This window comes from Aethalodelphis obliquidens, unplaced genomic scaffold (assembly GCF_003676395.1).
Source record: "Aethalodelphis obliquidens isolate GAN/ISIS:26980383/991018 unplaced genomic scaffold, ASM367639v1 scaffold8, whole genome shotgun sequence".
NCBI classification, from domain to species: domain Eukaryota; kingdom Metazoa; phylum Chordata; class Mammalia; order Artiodactyla; family Delphinidae; genus Aethalodelphis; species Aethalodelphis obliquidens.
Window position 1 is genome coordinate 35,979,003 of NW_020837952.1, and position 18,248 is coordinate 35,997,250.

At 35.4% G+C, this 18,248-nt stretch overlaps 1 protein-coding gene across 2 annotated transcripts in view; it reads right to left on the reverse strand.

The window, feature by feature from the left end:
* DCN (decorin) overlaps nucleotides 1-15,801 on the reverse strand; it is a 36,073-nt gene extending 20,272 nt beyond the window's left edge. The window contains exons 1-3 of one of the 2 annotated variants that reach the window (XM_027107174.1): nucleotides 15,439-15,801; nucleotides 11,326-11,572; nucleotides 1,040-1,152 (exon numbers count right to left, since the gene is read on the reverse strand). In XM_027107174.1, coding sequence (XP_026962975.1) covers nucleotides 1,040-1,152; nucleotides 11,326-11,539 — 327 coding nt within the window. In that variant the 5' untranslated portion in view covers nucleotides 11,540-11,572; nucleotides 15,439-15,801. Of the gene's footprint in view, nucleotides 1-1,039; nucleotides 1,153-11,325; nucleotides 11,573-12,345; nucleotides 12,514-15,438 lie in introns of those variants that run through there. The other variant, XM_027107175.1, reaches the window with a different exon arrangement.
* Between the last annotated feature and the right edge of the window lie 2,447 nt (nucleotides 15,802-18,248).

The window sequence follows — 18,248 nt, forward strand, 5'->3', positions numbered from 1 at the left end:
TCTTACTTAGTGCCTGAAATATTCACTACTTATATCGTAATGTGCTTATATTGTTGGATACTTCAGTAATTTGATGATGCCATTTTATTACTTGCTATTATTTTTGTTAACTGTTCCATGGGCAATCTTAAAATCTCAAGGAAAAATTCTTTGCTTCCTTTTAAAAAGTTGGTAAATTGGGCTTTCCTGGTGGCGCAGTGGTTGAGAGTCCGCCTGCCGATGCAGGGGACACGGGTTCGTGGCCCGGCCCGAGAGGATCCCACATGCCGTGGAGCGGCTGGGCCCATGAGCCATGGCCGCTGAGCCTGCGCATCCGGAGACTGTGCTCCGTAACGGGGAAAAAATCTGGTAAATTTTCTCCTAATGGATAAATGTTTATTGCTTTTCTCATCTTGGCTGTCAGAAAGTTGATAACTAAATCTTGCCTTGATCATGCCATCTCTTTTCTGCTGGAATCCTGACTGTGTAGACTGGATGTGTTACATTACAATAGAGTAGAGGTAAGTGAAAAAGCAGAATAAAAACACAGATACAGATAAGGATGCAGCATGCATAATCTTAAATACAAAGCAAAATATATAGCTATATAGACATTTATTTTTTTCTCTTGGTGCCATTCTTTGAGCCTTTACAAAGCCATTTGCATGTCTTAGAAAATGAATGAAAGAAAACAAAAGAAACAATGAAATAAAATAATACTAAGATCAGTCCATTTTGTGTTTTGTTCCACTATTGAAGTACATTCTAATTGGGAAGATAAAGATTTTTATTGATAAAATATGTGAGAAGATTAAGATATAACATATCTTTTAGAAAGCCAATACTAAAGTTATATGAGGTATATGTAAGAAAATTGGATGCTTTTTAGGGGTTAATGAATATGGTGCTTTGCTCCTTTATCACCCCCTAAAAAGAGAATTTAATAAACACTTATGTGCTTATTTATTACCATATGGTAATCTTGGCCTTACCTAAGTTTTGTTTTCAAAAATACTTTGAGTAAGATCTTGTTATAACTCAAATAAATAATAATTCTTACGTGAAGGTTCTTCAGGTTCTTAAAGTCTCCATCTTTGATTTCAGTTATTTTGTTGTTTTGCAGGTCCAGCAGTGCAGTGTCAGGGGGAAGATCTTTTGGCACTTTTTCCAGACCTAGCATGAGAGTAAAAGCAATGTGCACTCAGTGAAAAGGGACACATGGCTACAGAATCACAAAGGATGGTTTACAGAGAAATCAATGTTTCAATGATAGTTTTACTGCTACCATATTTTTCTTCTTCTAGGAATTATATCAACTGTAGTTTAAAATATCTGTTCTATCTTTTCCAATGAAGTCAAATGATTTTTTAAAAAATCATAAACAGGTACATTATTTACCCCATGTAATTACTCTTCTGCATAATAGGAAAATTAATATTTTGTAAGGTGTGGTTCAAATGTCTCAGTACACAGTGTGTTTTACCTCATTGTTCTTGTTTTAGAAAATCATTCCTTTGATAAGTGTTAAGTGGGAGTGATTTGTAAACCTGTATTTTTCTACATAGATATCCTTTTTTCAATCTTATGTAAGCATGCAGGTAAATTATCATGGTAACCATATTTCTATCTTCATATTGCCATGAAAATTACAGAAAATGTATCTGAAATACCAACTTCTGATTTCTTTCCCCCCTAAATTTTTTTGTTCACATTATCACTGTTCTGTTGATAATGGCAAAAAGTCTAGTTCCCAATTCAGTGATCAGCTATGGTTACAAATTTGAATATCAAAGTGCAGGTAATTCTGCACATGCATAAATATATTCCAAGAACTCACTACAGAAATAGTTCACAGAGAAATAACAAAACAGAAGTGTTTTCAGCGATGAACAGCAAACCACCAGAACAGCTACTTTGTAGGAGGATATTTAACTGCACTATACACTCATGATCACTGCCATTTACAGAAATGTCAGTTTGCTAATTTCATGCAATTAAGAGTGGTAGACTTCTGCCAAATCTTTGATAATTAGTGTTCTTCAAGGCAGAAAAGGCACATTTCCTTTCATTTGGAGAAAAGTTACTGCCTACATTTCATCATTACTTCGTGGGCTTCTTTGTCAAAGTCTTAATTCCCACTTATGCTTAGTTTTATACATTGTTGAACTTATATTATAGTGGCCCCCTTAACAATTGTTCAATGCCAAAGTGAAGATACATTTCAGATGTGAAGAGAAAATGATATATCTGGATGGCTGACAATTTTGATTATGTCATCCTAGAATTTTATAGTAATAGGAACTGCTTGGGGTGAATTATTTACATCTTTTCCCTGAAGATTTAGCATAAAAAAAACCAGGCTTCTGGTTTCTGCAGCTTAGTTCTTAGAGAGTTGTTATAATGATTAAAATCATAATCCTACAATCTTCTCTGAATTACTAGAAAATTCATATTCATTTGAGGGACTTCACATATCAGCACTTTATTATTAAAACTTTATTTAGCTTTAAATTTATAAAAAAATTGAAAATATATTATCTCATTTACCTCACAGCAATCCAATGAGACAGGTAAGGCAGTATGATAATATCATTTTTTCAGATGATTTTTAGAAAAAGTTCAGTGACATGAACAAGCTCATGTAGCTAGGAGTGACAAAATGCAGATGAAAAGCCTAATCTCCTGGCTTCCAACAGGATATATTTTTTTCCTATCATACTTATTTGTATCCCCAAGAAGAATTATTCTGACATCAGACCCAATAACATGCTATACATTTAAGGGCTAGACAAGGTATTGGGGTATTAACTAGCTCACTCAAAAAGTATAGGCAGAATACAAAGGGGAAATTATCCTAGCTATGAGTTCTTAGAATGTCACAAAGGGAAGGACCATTGAGTATCAGCTAATCTATGGTTTCCAAATTCTGATCAGGTAGACTCTATGATGAGGTTCTTATCAGTCTATATCATAATCAGAAAACTATGAGGGCAATTTGGTTAGTTTTAATGTTAATTATTAGACACACATACACATGTACACACACACATTTCTGAGACTAGCTCCTGCCTCCATTTTAAATATACCTTCTTTAAAAAAATGATTGTGATAGCAGATGTCAGGTTGTTGTTATTTTCTTGGATTTGGTTCTGACCTTCATAAGAAAGTAACTTGTTCAACATTCAAAAAATTTTACTTGTCCCAGAAATCAGTAACTTTCAAGCCAGTCTAATACTCTCTTTTCATAGGTAAAGAAACAGAAACCCAATGAAGTTAAGTGGCTTCTCCACAGTGCCTCATGGCTAAACTAAACCAAGAACGAGATGCATGAGTCCTCACTCTAGAACTACCTGATATGCCATGGATGCATGGAAATGATGTACATATTTTTAAAAGATGCTGATCTACACTGTCCCCTGAACATACTGTGCTTATTCCCAGCTACTCATTTTGTTCATATAATTTGTTTTATGGAATACCCCACCCACTCATTTTCTTCCACTTCCGTTCTAACAGTCCTTTAAAGTGTACCCACTATCCCAACCCCCCTCTATAATATTTGTCATAACCACTCCAGAAAACAAACTCCTCCAAAATTCTGATCTATCAACTTATTATGTATTATACCACATTTTAGTTTTCTTTCTTTTCTGTAAGTTCTGGGTAAGTAAGGACAAATGACTATTTTTCATGAGAGCTTTGATCTTACTGCCCTATGTACAGAAATAAATTTTTGACTGATTAGTTTTAAAATCATAGTGTATTCTGCTGTCCCATTGTGAAAAGTTCATGGCCATGGCTTCAAGATCTTTTCTGCTATGTTTTGTTACAACCATCTCTTCACATCCTTCTTTCATAAAGGTACATATTCTCATAGTAAATCTCCCAAATTATTAGGATGCAACTGGCTCAGAATTCAACAAGCTAGTCTATAAAATAATTCCCTACTATAGTGCATAGCAGAGTCCCAACTCCTGGTACCTGTAATTATTATCAATAATGAGAAGAGAGGGTAAAACTCTATCTTGCTGATTATTAGTCTGTAAGTCTGTGACAAATGACTGTTTTTTATTTTCTGTACCATACAATTATAATGCATATTATCCTGAAAGCTGCAATCTATTTTTCAGTTGTTATCACACACAGATTTTTCACCTAACGCACTTGATTCTGAGTTGGTTTTTCTTGTCAGTCATTTTGTGGGCTTGTTATAGTCATCATTTTTCCCATGAAGTTCAAGACCTTTGGACAACTCGTCTACCAAGCCCCCCACCTTTGGATGATAACTCCTCAGTTTAGTAGGCACATATTCCCAAAAAACAATTAGACCCCCCCAAAAAGCTGTTCACGGTCAATTTAACCCTAGTTCAATTATGGCAAATCCTACAGGCTTGCAAATCTGTAAAGTATCAGTCTTTGTTTATATTAGGATATTCTTTCCTTTCTTTCCCTCCCTCCCTCCCTCCCTCCCTTCCTTCCTCCCTTTTTTCCTCCCTCCCTTCCTCCCTCCCTTCCTTCCTCCCTTTTTTCCTCCCTCCCTTCCTCCCTCCCATCCTTTCTGCCTTCCTTGGCATTAATTATATCTCCCATCTTACATGTTCTTATTCAATACACACTTGTCCAACCCCATCAAAAGATGGAGTCAAATTCCTGTCCCTTCAAATGTGGCATGGCCTTATGATGTCTCTCTGACCTAATGGAACGTGGTGAAGGTGACAGAGCATGACTTCCGGAGCTAGGTCAGAAAAGGTTGTTCAGCTGCTACCCAATTCTTCTGGGATGCTCGCTCTGGGGGCATCGAGGGGTCACGTAAGAAGTCTTTCTACACTGAGACCACTATGCTGGAGAGGCCATGTGAGACACTCCAGATGACAGAAGAGCTGAGCTCCTAGGCAACAGCAGAACACACTGCCAGTCATGAGAGTGAGCTGTCTTAGGTCCAGTCTGGGCCATCCTCCCCATGGCTATGGCCTCAGCCAACACCTGACTACAAATGCATGAGAGACCCCAAGTGAGAGCAGCCCTTCTAAGCCCTGCTCAAATTCCCTGTAGCTTAAATCATGAGCAAAATAAAATGATTTTTTAAGTCACTAAGTTTTGAGGTAATATTTATTCAGCAATAGTAACAGGAAAAAAGTGGTTTCCTAAATTTAATTATTTTTCAATGAGCATTCTTTAATATAATTCTAAATCTCCCATCAAAATGCAATTATTTTCAAGGCTAGACTGAATTATTTAGTTGCTCTTCCAAATTCAGTAAAGGAAATTTTATCTTCTTTAAAATAGGGTTATTAATTAAAGTAAATAAAACTCTATTTAAGACATTACCAGAAAGTCATTTCTGAAATAAAGGCTAATAAGAATTGTACTTTTTTTTTCTAGTTGTCTCAGTGATGAATGGTATTGTTGTGCTAGCAAATTTCATCAATCTGGTAAACATCATGTTGGACAAAGGCCAGGTCATCCTAAAACATCATGCCTTTTTTTTGTTGTTTTCTGCCCTGTGGCAGGGGTCCAAACTCCAAGATTTATTCTTGTTGATTTCCAAAATGTTTTTATATTTCTGTCTTCAATTTAATAATTAGGTCAATGGTGATACACTTTAGTTTTGGCATATGATCAAAATAATATGTAGGAGTCCCAGCTCCATCAAAAACCATTTCTTCCAAAGGCAGGAATGTTTCCCTCTTTTCCTCTTAAAAAATAGCAATTCGACTCTGATGGCAGTTGGATTCAGAAATAATAGATCATCATTTTAATTCGATTCTCTTTCCAAATAACTTAAGGAAGGTTTAAGCTTCCTGGTTCCATAGTCATCCTCAAAAAGAATAAGAAAGGATACGCTACAGTTCCATGACTCCTAATTTCCAGTCAGCCATGTTCCACCCTGTTTCCAACTAGAGAGAATCAAGAATATTGTAGAACTATGCACTCATTCAAGCACTAAGCCATGCATATGTTAATTTATTCACTTATCAAGCATTTATTGATGTTTGAGAACCTACCAAGTGTAAGGCATTTTTTGGAGTGGAAGACCAAAAGATAAATTATCACCATGCTCTTCTTCTGGTAGAGAAAGTAAATATTTAAATAAGTAATTAAAGATAATGAATAATTATTATCTATGTACATATAATTGATTACTGCAGAATCATCAAAGCAAATATAGATTACAGTGAAAGCACAGAAGTAGACAAGCTTCAGAATTTGCCTCAAAACCATCTTCAGACTGAGTCAAGGGTTAATTAAATCTTGAGTGTTACAGTGTAGCTGCTACAGGGCTTCTTCCTTTTGTTAAGACTAGATTGCAAACTGGGTTAATTCTTCTTTATCCTTATTTTCAAGGAAATATATAATTTTCTTGCTACTCTTTTGAAGGAGAAAACTTAAGATTAGAGGGTCTCCTGCATTTCCTCTTTCATCCAGGAAACTGATATTCTGACTAACCTATTCCCATCCTGTCCTCTGGAGCCAGAAATGATCTTCCAGAGGAGAATGCATCGCAGCTGCAGTCTAACCAAATGCCTTGATCCCACACAGCTGCCTCTTTCTCCCTCCTGGGACTAAGAAGGAAACCAGGGAAATGTCAGTTGTCGGTCAGGTCAAGGAGACAGATGCTTCCTTTGGTCTTCTCTGACCCCTCTCTTCCTCCTTCTCACCTTTAGCCCCTTGAGTCAGGGCTTTGGTTATCTGGATCACACCTGAGCATTCCTCTTGCTGCATCTGAGATCTGTCATACTCTATCCCTACCCAAAACTATTTTAGGCAACCCATGGGCATGCTCTGTGCACAGCCTCCTTCTTGCACCACATCTTAGAGATACCCTTTTGATGCATCTGAAACTCTGAATGAGAGTCACCCCACATCCCTGCTGCTGTAAAGCTAGATATAAACAATGAAAGCAACTAAGCTTCCAGCATTCTCTGCCCCTCTACAAATAGTCCTAATTTATTCTTCTAGGATGATTTCATGGAAGAAGTCTAATGGTTCATTTACTTCATGCATGAGATTTGCTTCTAGAAAACCAGTTTCCCCAAACAAGAGACAAGCTCTGGCATCTATGTCCCAAGTGGTGACCACTAACAAAATTTCTACCTATTGAGGGAAAATGATTAAAAAGAAGAAAACTAACTTTATGCAATTTAAAGGGTTGCACATTTTCCTGAGATTTTTAAAAAGTAAAACATCCTTTGCATTATGAGGTACATTTTAGGGACCATTAGTTATTTACAACGCTTTTGCTTGGCAAAATAAAATGTTTCATCTTCTGGCATCATGTCTAGAGGGCTAACTATGCAGGCTATGAATCATCTGTGATTATTAAATAGCCAAAAGCTTTATTGTTCTCTCTACTCAACCAAACCAATTTTGTTCAAAGGAATAGTATTTGGAGAATACTATTTTGATAATTATACAATTTTCTAATTTTTATCTATTTTGTGATGTGGCCTTCTTTGGGGGGAGGGGAGAGAAGGTGCTATTTTGTATCCAGCTTGACAAGCCATATACTTAGTGTTTCTCAATTTCACATAAAAATAAAGAACATCATGAGAAATAACTTTGTGTTATTAGCTGACTTTGTCTGAAATGGTCAACTGAACATAACAGTTACTATGAAAAATGTTTTTATAAATATTTTCTATTCTTACCTAATAAGGTAAGAGATATTCCCATTTATCCAGTGAGGAAACAGGTTTTGAAAGTTTCAAAGTTACAGGTAATAAATGGTAACTCAGGACTTGAGTTCAGAGGTGTTGAACTGCATGACCCAAGATCTTTCCACTATTAAATATTTTTAAGGCTATTTCAATTCTTTTGAAAGTTGTTTATAAGAAATATATCAATAAATATTCCTTCAATTTGGAAGAATAGTTGAAAAACAATACTTATGCTTATTTCACCTGGCAGGGCTGATGTGCCTTTAATAAATGAGATGAAGGTCGGTACCAAACAATGCTTCTTGGTGACACTTGATCCACAGATGAATGGCTGAGCCAAAGAGTACATAAGTAAGGGAACTGTCTTCCTTTAAGATACTAAGTACATAAAACAAAGCATCCAATCACAGGATTAATATTAGGGCATTCAGACAAGAATGAGTAACACTGTGGGATTATTATTTTAAGGAAACCCATAGGGTTCTGAATTTGCTAATCCTACGTTGACTTTTATATTGTTATTTTTATAAATGCTATAATTATGAGTGGATTTTTTATGTCTTAAGAGGATAGATAAAGAAAGACAAGAAGATATGGGTCTCATAAAATTCTGGTTCAAATTACAAGTTAAATTACAAGATCAGCCAAATAATTTGGCCAATATCAATGGAGAATTCATTACTTTCTTAGACTGGCTAAAATATGTGTTTACTTTTTCAATCCCCCATGCTCTAGAAAAACATATTATAATGCTATTCTGATAAGTTGGAACTAGGGACTAAAACAGTCAATGGATCTTCTTGAACACATCAAGTTTCCCATGGACTGATTATTCAATTTTAATTTCACAGTTTTTATATCTTAGGTTTGAAAGAACTGTTTAAAATTTTGATGCTGTTTAACTTTGTCAGAAATACTTCTTACTGGCAAAAATAGTCAGACATTTGAATAAGACATGTTTGCTTATATTAAACATTATGTAGATAATAAGATGACAAAGCTCTATTGTCCTTCAACACTGAAGCTCCGCTCTGCTCATTAAAAGCTCTAGCAAGAATAATCCTTAAGAAAATATTAGTCCTTGGTATAAATAGGCATTCACATTTCTCTCCCCAAAGTGCATTGCATTTTTTCTTTGCTGTAATAATTCAAGCTTCATGTTCAGATTACTAGAGAACTTAAAACAAAAAATAAAATAAACTGCATTGCCTTTACTATGAATGAGGTTGCCCGTTTCCCCTTCTCTGCTTTTTCCTATGCTTCTTTCATCTTTTACCCCACATAATCATCATATAGAAAAAATGTATGGAGGCTCTACTATGGGTCAGGTACCTTACACAGATAATCGAATCTCTAAGACTGACTGTGATTTCTCTACAGATGAAAATGTCAAGGCTCTGAACAGCTTGCTGTGATCATAAAGGGAGCAGAGGCTATGCAGTAGTTGAAAATGAGAATACAGTGTTTTCTTTAAAGGCAGTGGATTGCTTTTCCTTTTAAAAAAAGTATTTTCTGTTTCAGAAATATCTGACTGATTTTTTGGACAATATATTTAAATATGCACATGTGAAAAAAAAAATAAAAGTAACTTGGTTGAGGCCATTGCTCATTGGAACTCAGTACTCCCCTTTAAACATGGTTCCCCAAAACGAATCATTATTACAATCTTAGCTACTACTTCTGTATACAAGATCAGTAAGCCCAAAGGAATGATGTACACTCTGGGCTCTTAGAGAAAAAGATAACTTGGAAAATGTTCTCATCTGAAAACAACACAAAATAAACAAAGCAAAACAATAACAAGGACAACCAAAAAACTGTATCATGAGACATCCACATCAGTGAACTTGATGTTCCCTAAGGCTACATTTTTCTGTTTAGTTTTGAGCAATAGGCTTGGGAGTTTTTTTGTGATAGACAATTAGAAAACTGTCCCAATGCTTTAATTAGAGTCAAGCTTTATGAGTTATTTATCATGAAAGCAAAGTAAAACCATACTTTTGGAAGAATAAAACTTCAGTGAAGTGACTGGACAAGGCTTCCTTAAAAATATCAACTCTTTATTGTTGATAATATGTGTAGTGGGGGGTAGTTATGGATCCTTTTAAACTTGTTCTCAGGCAAAGTGAGATTCAATTTGCATCACATTTCTTAGGAACTCGGCCATTTTTGCAATATTTGAAAAACTTTACCACTAGTATATCCATCATAGGGTGACTCCCTTCTTCAGATATTTTTAACACCATTATTTTCCTGTCTAAACCAGTAATGGAGGTAATCTCTAGATGCCATAAAAGTTTCTGTAGAATTTGCTAGTAATATAATTCCCCTTGTCTCTAATACACAATTCAAAAAAGGAATAACCACCACCAGTAGAATATCAGACCCACAAGAAGTAGGACCATATTTGTCTTCCTCATCCCTTTCTCCCCAGGGCCCAGAACAGATCTGACCCGTTATGGGATCTCAATATATTTTCTGAGTTAATGAGTCAATTAATTAATCTAGTGGAAGTATCCTGGAGCCTTTATTTACACGTTTTATTTGGGTTTAAATGGCGGCACAGTACATGCCAGCATGAAAGAACCTATCTCAAAGTGTTTGTTTTTCAGTTGTCACTATTTAACATGTTTTACATTTTCCTGGGTTCCTATATGTAGTTTATTCCAATTCTAGGAGTTAGTAGCAAATTTTCCTGCAAAATACTCCTAGAAAGCATATTCTGAATAAACATAGGATTTCAAAAGTAAGTGCTCTACAAAGCTATGGGGTTTATTCTATAAGGAAATGCACCATGGCAGAATCATTCTGTGCGGATTTTTTTTTTTCTTTCCAGTAAGAAAAATGAACCAAAAAAAAAAAGAGGAATGTGAATCAGCTGCCATGTAAACTAAATTCATTCCCTTTTGGCCCATCTGCTGGGGCTTCGAACTTTCTGGAGATTTATCTTCTGAGTATATTGCTTTTGGAATTCCCAGGCCAAATTTTTCTTGAAAGCTAATAAATCAAACTGTATTTACAGTGTTAGGATAAAGATATATGCTTCACGATTATGTTGAATATCTATACCACAACTTCGTTATAAAGATTTCCTTTGAAACTTTCTAAAGAATATAAACAGCTAGATTACAAAACGCCAAAGGCAGAGGCAAAACTAAGACCCAGGGATTAAGGGAGTCTTTTGGTACTTGAAAGATAAATTTCTGTTCTAAAAGTTTACTTGTTTTGCTCTTGATAACGCTGCATACTTTACAATTTAGTAATGTTCAAACTTTTATCTGGGCTAAGCCAAGAGTGGAGAGATCACCCAGGTTTTCTTAATATCTAAGATTTCATGAGAGCAAATCATCAAATTAAAATAAGGTATCACCCTGGAATCATAGAACATATTATTTTGTTCAAAATTTTATTTTACAGAATGGGAGCCATGAAGCTCAGAAAGATGATTTTCTTTTTAAGTGACTCTTCCAAAATTGCAAAGTGATGGAGTCCTGACTTAGAATAAAGTCCCCTAACTTCAAAGCTGTTTCTTTCTCTCCTGCTCTGCTTCCCTTACTCCTCATTAGGTGGCACTGTCTCTCACATTTGGAATTGCAGAAATTAAAACTGAGAATGCTAAACTCCCACAGAAGCCATTCCCATGAATAAAGCAGACAAGGTAGGTAAAGAGAGCCTGCACCCCACTCACCCAAATCAGAACACTGGACAACTCGAAGATGGCATTGACAGCGGAAGGGGCACACTGGCACCTGAGGCTCTAATTCAGGAACTTCGTGAAAGCGGTCGTCCGGGCCTATCCCAGAAGCCTCATCTTCCAGCATAAAGTCAAATAAGCCTTTCTGCTGAAACGGTCCAGCCCAGGAAACTTGTGCGAGCAAGAGGAAGATGAAAGTCGCCTTCATGATTTATCTCATGTATTTTCACAACCAAGGAACCTAGGAAACAAATGAAAGGTTTAGAAGAGTAGCCTTGCCTAGTGTATGTGGTTACTCTTAAGTAACACCTGACAGTGGAATGAGCATAGAGAAAAGCATAAAAAGTAATATTTTGTTAGGAGCAGAGCGTTAGAAATATATTTGGAAGGTAACAAGGTACATTAGAGACTAACTCGCACAGCTATTTACTTATGAAGCAAAATTTGAATAGTATTTGAATCTGCTTGGTTTAATTTGGGTCTGAATTAAGACCATGGGTTATATAGTCAAGCCACCTGCAAAACTGTTATGATGATAAACCACTTTGGAATTTTCAATGCTCACTCAACACAAGCCATGCCACAGTTAAATAAAGTTTTGTCTGTACACATGAGACATCTCCAATTACTGCTTCAGAAATATCTCTGGAAGCCAATCTCATTTCTCCACCCCACTGTATTTATCTTGGTCCAGACCCTTCTCATCACTCCCTGAACAAGAGCTTCCAAATGGACTCAGCCTTGAATATTTCTTCTGCTCCAGGCCATCTTCCACTCTGCTGCCCAAGTCATCTTCTAAAAATTAAATTTCATTGTATTAATTTTCTACCGCAAACCCTTTGTTGACTTCTCACAGCTTGCCAATAAAGTCTACATCCCCTTTGTTGCATATAAGACCATACATAATTTGATACCAACTGATATTTCAAGCCATATTTCTCTCCATTTTCTCTCTACTCCCAGTCTCCACCTCAAACCTGACACTCAAAGCTAATCACCATTTAAAATACCTACCTTGTAAGAGTGTTGTAAAGACTAAATGAGATAATGGGTTTCCCTTGCGTATTCCCTGGCTCATTCAGGCAGGATGCTGCTTTCTCTTCTATGCTCCCAAAGCATGTTGCTTACCTCTTTTAAAGATCTTATCACATTATATTGTAATTTGTTTCACATGCTTGGCCTGCCCCCCCCCCACTAGAAGATGTACTCCTTCAGGGCGTGTCTTAATCTTTGTTGTGTACCAGGGCCTTGCACAATATTTTGCACATAAATGACTCAATTGACCGTCAATTTATTAACAATACACGTTATTCAATTTGTTCTAGGCAACCAACTAGTCTGATTTTTAAAAATATGACTATCTTTTTTCAATATCAAATTTCTAGCATAAGAAAGATATCAAATTGATAACCTCAACTTGGTATAAGCAAGATTCAGTTTTTAAAATAAATCTATTGGCTAGTTTCTCAAACTAATCATTTTTAATAAACTAATAAACATATATGGAAAATCCTATCTGATTTTTATATGACTTATATGTTATCTGATTTTACCAACAGGACTATTTTGTAAACAAATCGACAAACAGAAAGTATGATTTCGACAAATCCAGACAGTTTTTATCCATTCATTCAACAAGCCCTTATAGATATGTACATCTATGTTATTAAGTCGGTTGTTTAGTTGGCTGAAGTGAACTAAATGTATCTGAATAACAAAATCTTAATAAATCTGAATAACAAAAAGTAGTTGATCATGGGGGAACAGTCTGTTTTTGAGTTCTTGTTCCACTCTTGTTCTTCTCCACTGAAACTGCTCAAAGTATTCCCAGAACACATTGTAGATATTATCTTTAGTCTCATCATCTTTAATTGTACATTTATAAGGGTTCATATTAAAGTTGTACATTCATAATTAGAATTAGAGAATTATTTTCAGTCATTATCCAATTATAGCATATACAGAAAAGAAAAAGTCTTTGTATGCTCTAACCTTAATGTATCTTCTGGAAATGTTTGCCTAGATCTACTAGAGGGGAAACAAATGTTTAAAATTTCTTACAATTTTATTCTTAGTTTGTATTTATTACTGACGCACATCTCAGGCAGCACGTATGCAATACAGAATAGTGACTTTTCATTGATATAATACCACGAAGATTATTATTCACACTGCCCCTTTAAATTCAGTATCAGGTTTCCTTTAGAAACCCATTCCCACTCAGTTACTGCATTGCCTTTTAAAGGAGACCCTATTGTTTTGGCAGTGTTCCCTTGGACTGGATCTAAGGGAGTGGTTTTCTGTCTGTTTCACATTAAAATGCAATGTTTATGGTTTACCACAAATTTGCTAGCCTTGCATATTTAATGTCTTACAATTTTTGAGAAAAATGAAGCAAACTAATTGCAGATTTAATAAATAGCAACGAGAATTAATGCAGATGTCACTTTCTGATCTTTCTCCAGAGCAGAAAATGCCTGGTTCACAAATCCAAAAAAAGGAAATGCTAAACATTAGCTCAGAGGAATATTATCATTTACACTTGTTTACTCTTGTTAAAATGGTACAAATTCTCTACACAGTATTCTTTTTGGATGAAGCTGAACCCAGACAGCATTTAAGCTTCCATTACTTACCATTTTGTGTGTGTGTGTGTGCACGCGTGTGCATGCATTTTAACCCTGAATGTCCTGGGGAAGAATAATATGTGTCCAGGTACTTTATACAAAGTTCTCCATGAAATAACTTCTTTAAATTAGTGTCATAGTACTTAAAAACTCAGCATCTTAAAACAATTAATGTGGGCTGTTGATACTGATGATTTCTTTAATCATTTCCTTCCTTTCTTAATAAATCAGAAAAATAAACAAAAAAACCCCAGCAGTTGCCCATGTATGTAGACAGCAAGGAGACTATTCTTGAGATGATATGCTATTAAAATTTCATTTCAACTGTTTTAAGTATTCTTAGAATGTATGCCTCTTTTTAAAATGCTAATTGCTAAGAACGTCACTACTTTACTAAAGCTCATTGCCATAATTTATGTGTTCTATCAAAAATAATAATTTCTGGTTTCTTAAACTACTCCATTTCATTATACCATTCAGATCAACATTTGTATGATGTCATTTAAGCCTTTGGTGTGATTTTCAAAGTCAAAATTTAACCCTCACGAGATAAGTGAAGCTGTAAATGCAGAGCAAATTAAATCCCCCAGCACTAGGTGAATTAAAACCTCAATAATAATAGAAATAAGTTAAAAATAAACAGTAAAAGCGGTATCCATCCATAAATAAAGGCTACTATAGGAGGCATTTGGTTCTTTTTCTGGCCAAAATAGCAATTTGAAGAAAAAGCCACAGGTATTTACATCACTGGGAGTCCATTTAACCAGTGGTCATCATGTTACCCTGTTTTGAAATTAGAAAGAAAAATAACCCACACTTTCATTTTATAGTGAATGTATCTTATAGTAAAATTTTATTTGCAGCGAACATTCTGGCAGGGTCTCTTCTTTACATTTAAGAAATTATGTAGCTAACTGTGAGATTATCTTAGTTCAGTCCTTAATAATCAGCATAAATATATTCAGTGTTTATTTTCACCTCTCTGGTGATAATTTCTATTATTTTCCAGTATACATTAGACTTCTATAAGTTATCACTAGAGTTCACTTCTCTGAGGTTTTAAAGTTCTTAAAATATACAAGAATTCAGGAGGAGAATAAATCCTTAAATATATAATCCAACTACGAATAATACGCCAGTCTAGAATACTTTTCTATAAACATTTCCCAAAGAGCTAAACATTTAATTAGCACAAATAAAAAATATATCAATAAAGATAGTCATGGTGTTAGGTTATAGTTTCTTAAGAAACATCTTTGCAAGAACAGAGAAAGAACTAAAGAAATGCATTCAACCATTTTACCAAATATTTACTTTCTGTTTTCAAGCAATACTTGTTTAAAATGCTGCATAAAGGTTACTAAAAGTTTAGCACACATTGTTTGCTTTTTTCCTCTTACCAAATAATCCCTTTTTTCTCAACTTGATCAAAGTTTTATTAGTCTGTAGCAGAGTTCAGGACAATTATTGAAAACCATACCTTTTAATCCGGGGATCTGCCACAGGAGCCCTCAAAGCTGAGATGTAATTACACTAAATATTCAGCCCAGGCAAAAGAGTTTGCAGGTGTGGAAAGGAGGAGGGGGCAGGTGCTGCTCTGTGACTGTCACTAGGTTGAAAACCTCCTGCTTCTACTCCATAGCACAGTTAAAAAATAAGGTTTCCCTCAATGAACACAATCCAGCTGACACCCACATTAGATCATATGGTAATGATATGTCTCTTGTATTGTAGCCAGAAATTTTATCGGCCTTTTTTTCTCCCCATTTAAATGCTTTATTCCTTTTTCATCTGCTTAAGATTCTAAACTTCTTCTGTAGTATAGCAGTGGAGCAACTTGACTTGGAATTTGTTTTACCGTGTGGATTCATTTCCCTAAAATTGTAACTAAAGGGTTTATTTCCCCACCCCCAACCCTACTCCTTCATCCAGCCTTTCTAGTCTTGTTTATAAGTCACATTTATCATATTACCGAAATGACAGTTTTTCTTGCTTTCAGGATGTGTAAGTCCAGCAAATGGAATGAAATTATTTTAAGTGTGGTCTGTGAAAATAAATGAGTAGTCATTCGGATTCTTACTTGCCCTGGGCTGTTTGTGCAAGTTCAAGTACTACGCTGTGGAGGTTTTCTATGTATTTTGAACGTATTTCTAAAGTGTCCTGGAAGAAAGCCATGGTTTTATATGAAAAGCATGTCATTTATTACTTTCCTTACTCATAGTTTAAAACCTTTCTTCTTGTCTACCAGTTGTGTGTGTTTTTTTTAAATAAAACACATAGATATTAGAAGTTGATCACAATTTAATTTAGCCTGTATATGAAAAATTTTATTTTCATAGACTACACTTTTATATAATTCAGAACTTTGAAAATGGCAATAAAGTCTATGGCTCTTTCCAAATTCAGTAAATAGAAAGTGCAAATTCAAGGAAAGATATTTATTCAGCCAGTGGAAGCTTTTTTGAGTTTTTGTAATTCCCTTGCTGGATGCTGTCAGTTCTCTGTGTGTGTCTCTATGTTTTGACTTGTATCCTTATGTCCTGGCCCCTAGGCTGTTACCAGGTAGAAACTTGAAATCAACATCTGTGAAACATGAGAGGATAACCTCCCCATCCTCCACCCTCCCTCCCTCCCTCCTCTAGCTATCTAAGTGCACAATTCTACAGTAAATATACTTTTGCCTTGATGAAATGTGAAGAAATTAAAATTTTGAGTGTGCATCTAAAGGTGGGAGGAAGGGTACTATCACATGCTATTCTGTCTTATTTTCCAAGCCCAGTCTCCATAATTTTAACACCTTACCCCACTCCTTTTCTCCTTGGCATTTAATAAACCCATGCCCAGTTAGTCTGATGGTTTAGGGAAAGGCAAATATTTTCCCTGGACATTGGTGCAAAATCCATGCTCCCCTTACCTGGAATCAATTAACTTTTCCATTTGAACTCCTCTTGCATTTATCTCATTCTTATAGCATGCAATCACTTCTTCATATTATGGTGTTTTATGTACATCTCTTACCCCAAGGAATAAAGCACATCCTCTTCATATTTGTAAGAGTCCCCACACTCAGCACAAAGTATATAGTAAATTCTCAAGAAACACTTGATGAATGACTATTACATGAAGATAGATCATTAGCTATGGATCATACCATGATTATTGTTTTGCTCAGGTCTGTTTTGCTCCTTATCAAAGCCCAATCTACTATAGTGCTATAGTGTATATGATGAATAACAGTAGTAATTGTTACCAGAGAGAGAGAGAGAGAGAGAAAGAGGGAAGGGGGATTGGAAGAAGAAGGAGGAGGAGGAGGAGGAGGAGAAGGGGGGAGGAGAAGGAGAAGAAGGAGAAGAAGGAGGAAGAAGGAGAAGAAGGAGAAAAGAAGGAGAAGGAGAAGGAGGAGGAGAAGAAGAAGAAGAAGTAGGACAGGAGGAGAAGAAGACACATTATCTTGATATGTAGATCATCTTACTTTTATAAAGCAGAACCATTTTGGCTACGTTTCACATCCAGGTTCTTCCCTCTGATAGTAAGCTATATGAACTCAGTATTCTTATCCTCTCTGAGTCTCAGTTCCCATATCTGTAAAATACATGAAAAGTATTACCTAATACATAATGTTGAAATAAAGATGAAATGAGGCAAAAGGTATAATAAGGCATATAATTCAGAGCATGGCTGGGATAAATTAAGCTCACTGTAAATGTTAGTCTTTATTGTTTTCTGATGTATCATAGCAATCCTTTGAGTTGGGCAAGGGAAATCATTTTTACTCTTTCCAGTTTATAGATGAGAAAACTGAAGTCCAATGCTCTACCCAAGCTCACAGAGCTAGTAAGAAGCCCAACAGAAATGAATACCCAAACCTTCTCATACCTAATCTAGTTTACCATTACTATACTGCATTTTAAGAAAGATCAAACTCTTAAGTTATAGGAAATCAACAATAAAAATTCTTGGGTAACATGTCTTTGCAGACTAGTTTAAAAGCTGTGACCAAGTTTTACAATTCTTTTTAAACTTTATCTTTGTGCAGGAAAAAATATTTCTATCTTTTAAGTTTTAGTAAGAACCTCACCTCCAAAATCCCAAGGATTTTACTGAATATCATATTATTTAAAATTTGTACCTTTAATCAGATGTTGTTACATATGTTGTCATATCCACTTTTAGATGGAAGAAATTAAGTCACAACAAAGTCATATACAGCAAGTCACAAAGAAGCCAGAATCCTAGGTCACTTGTAATCAAATGGGAAATGAAACAGTTTTGAGGCTAGAAGCCATGCTT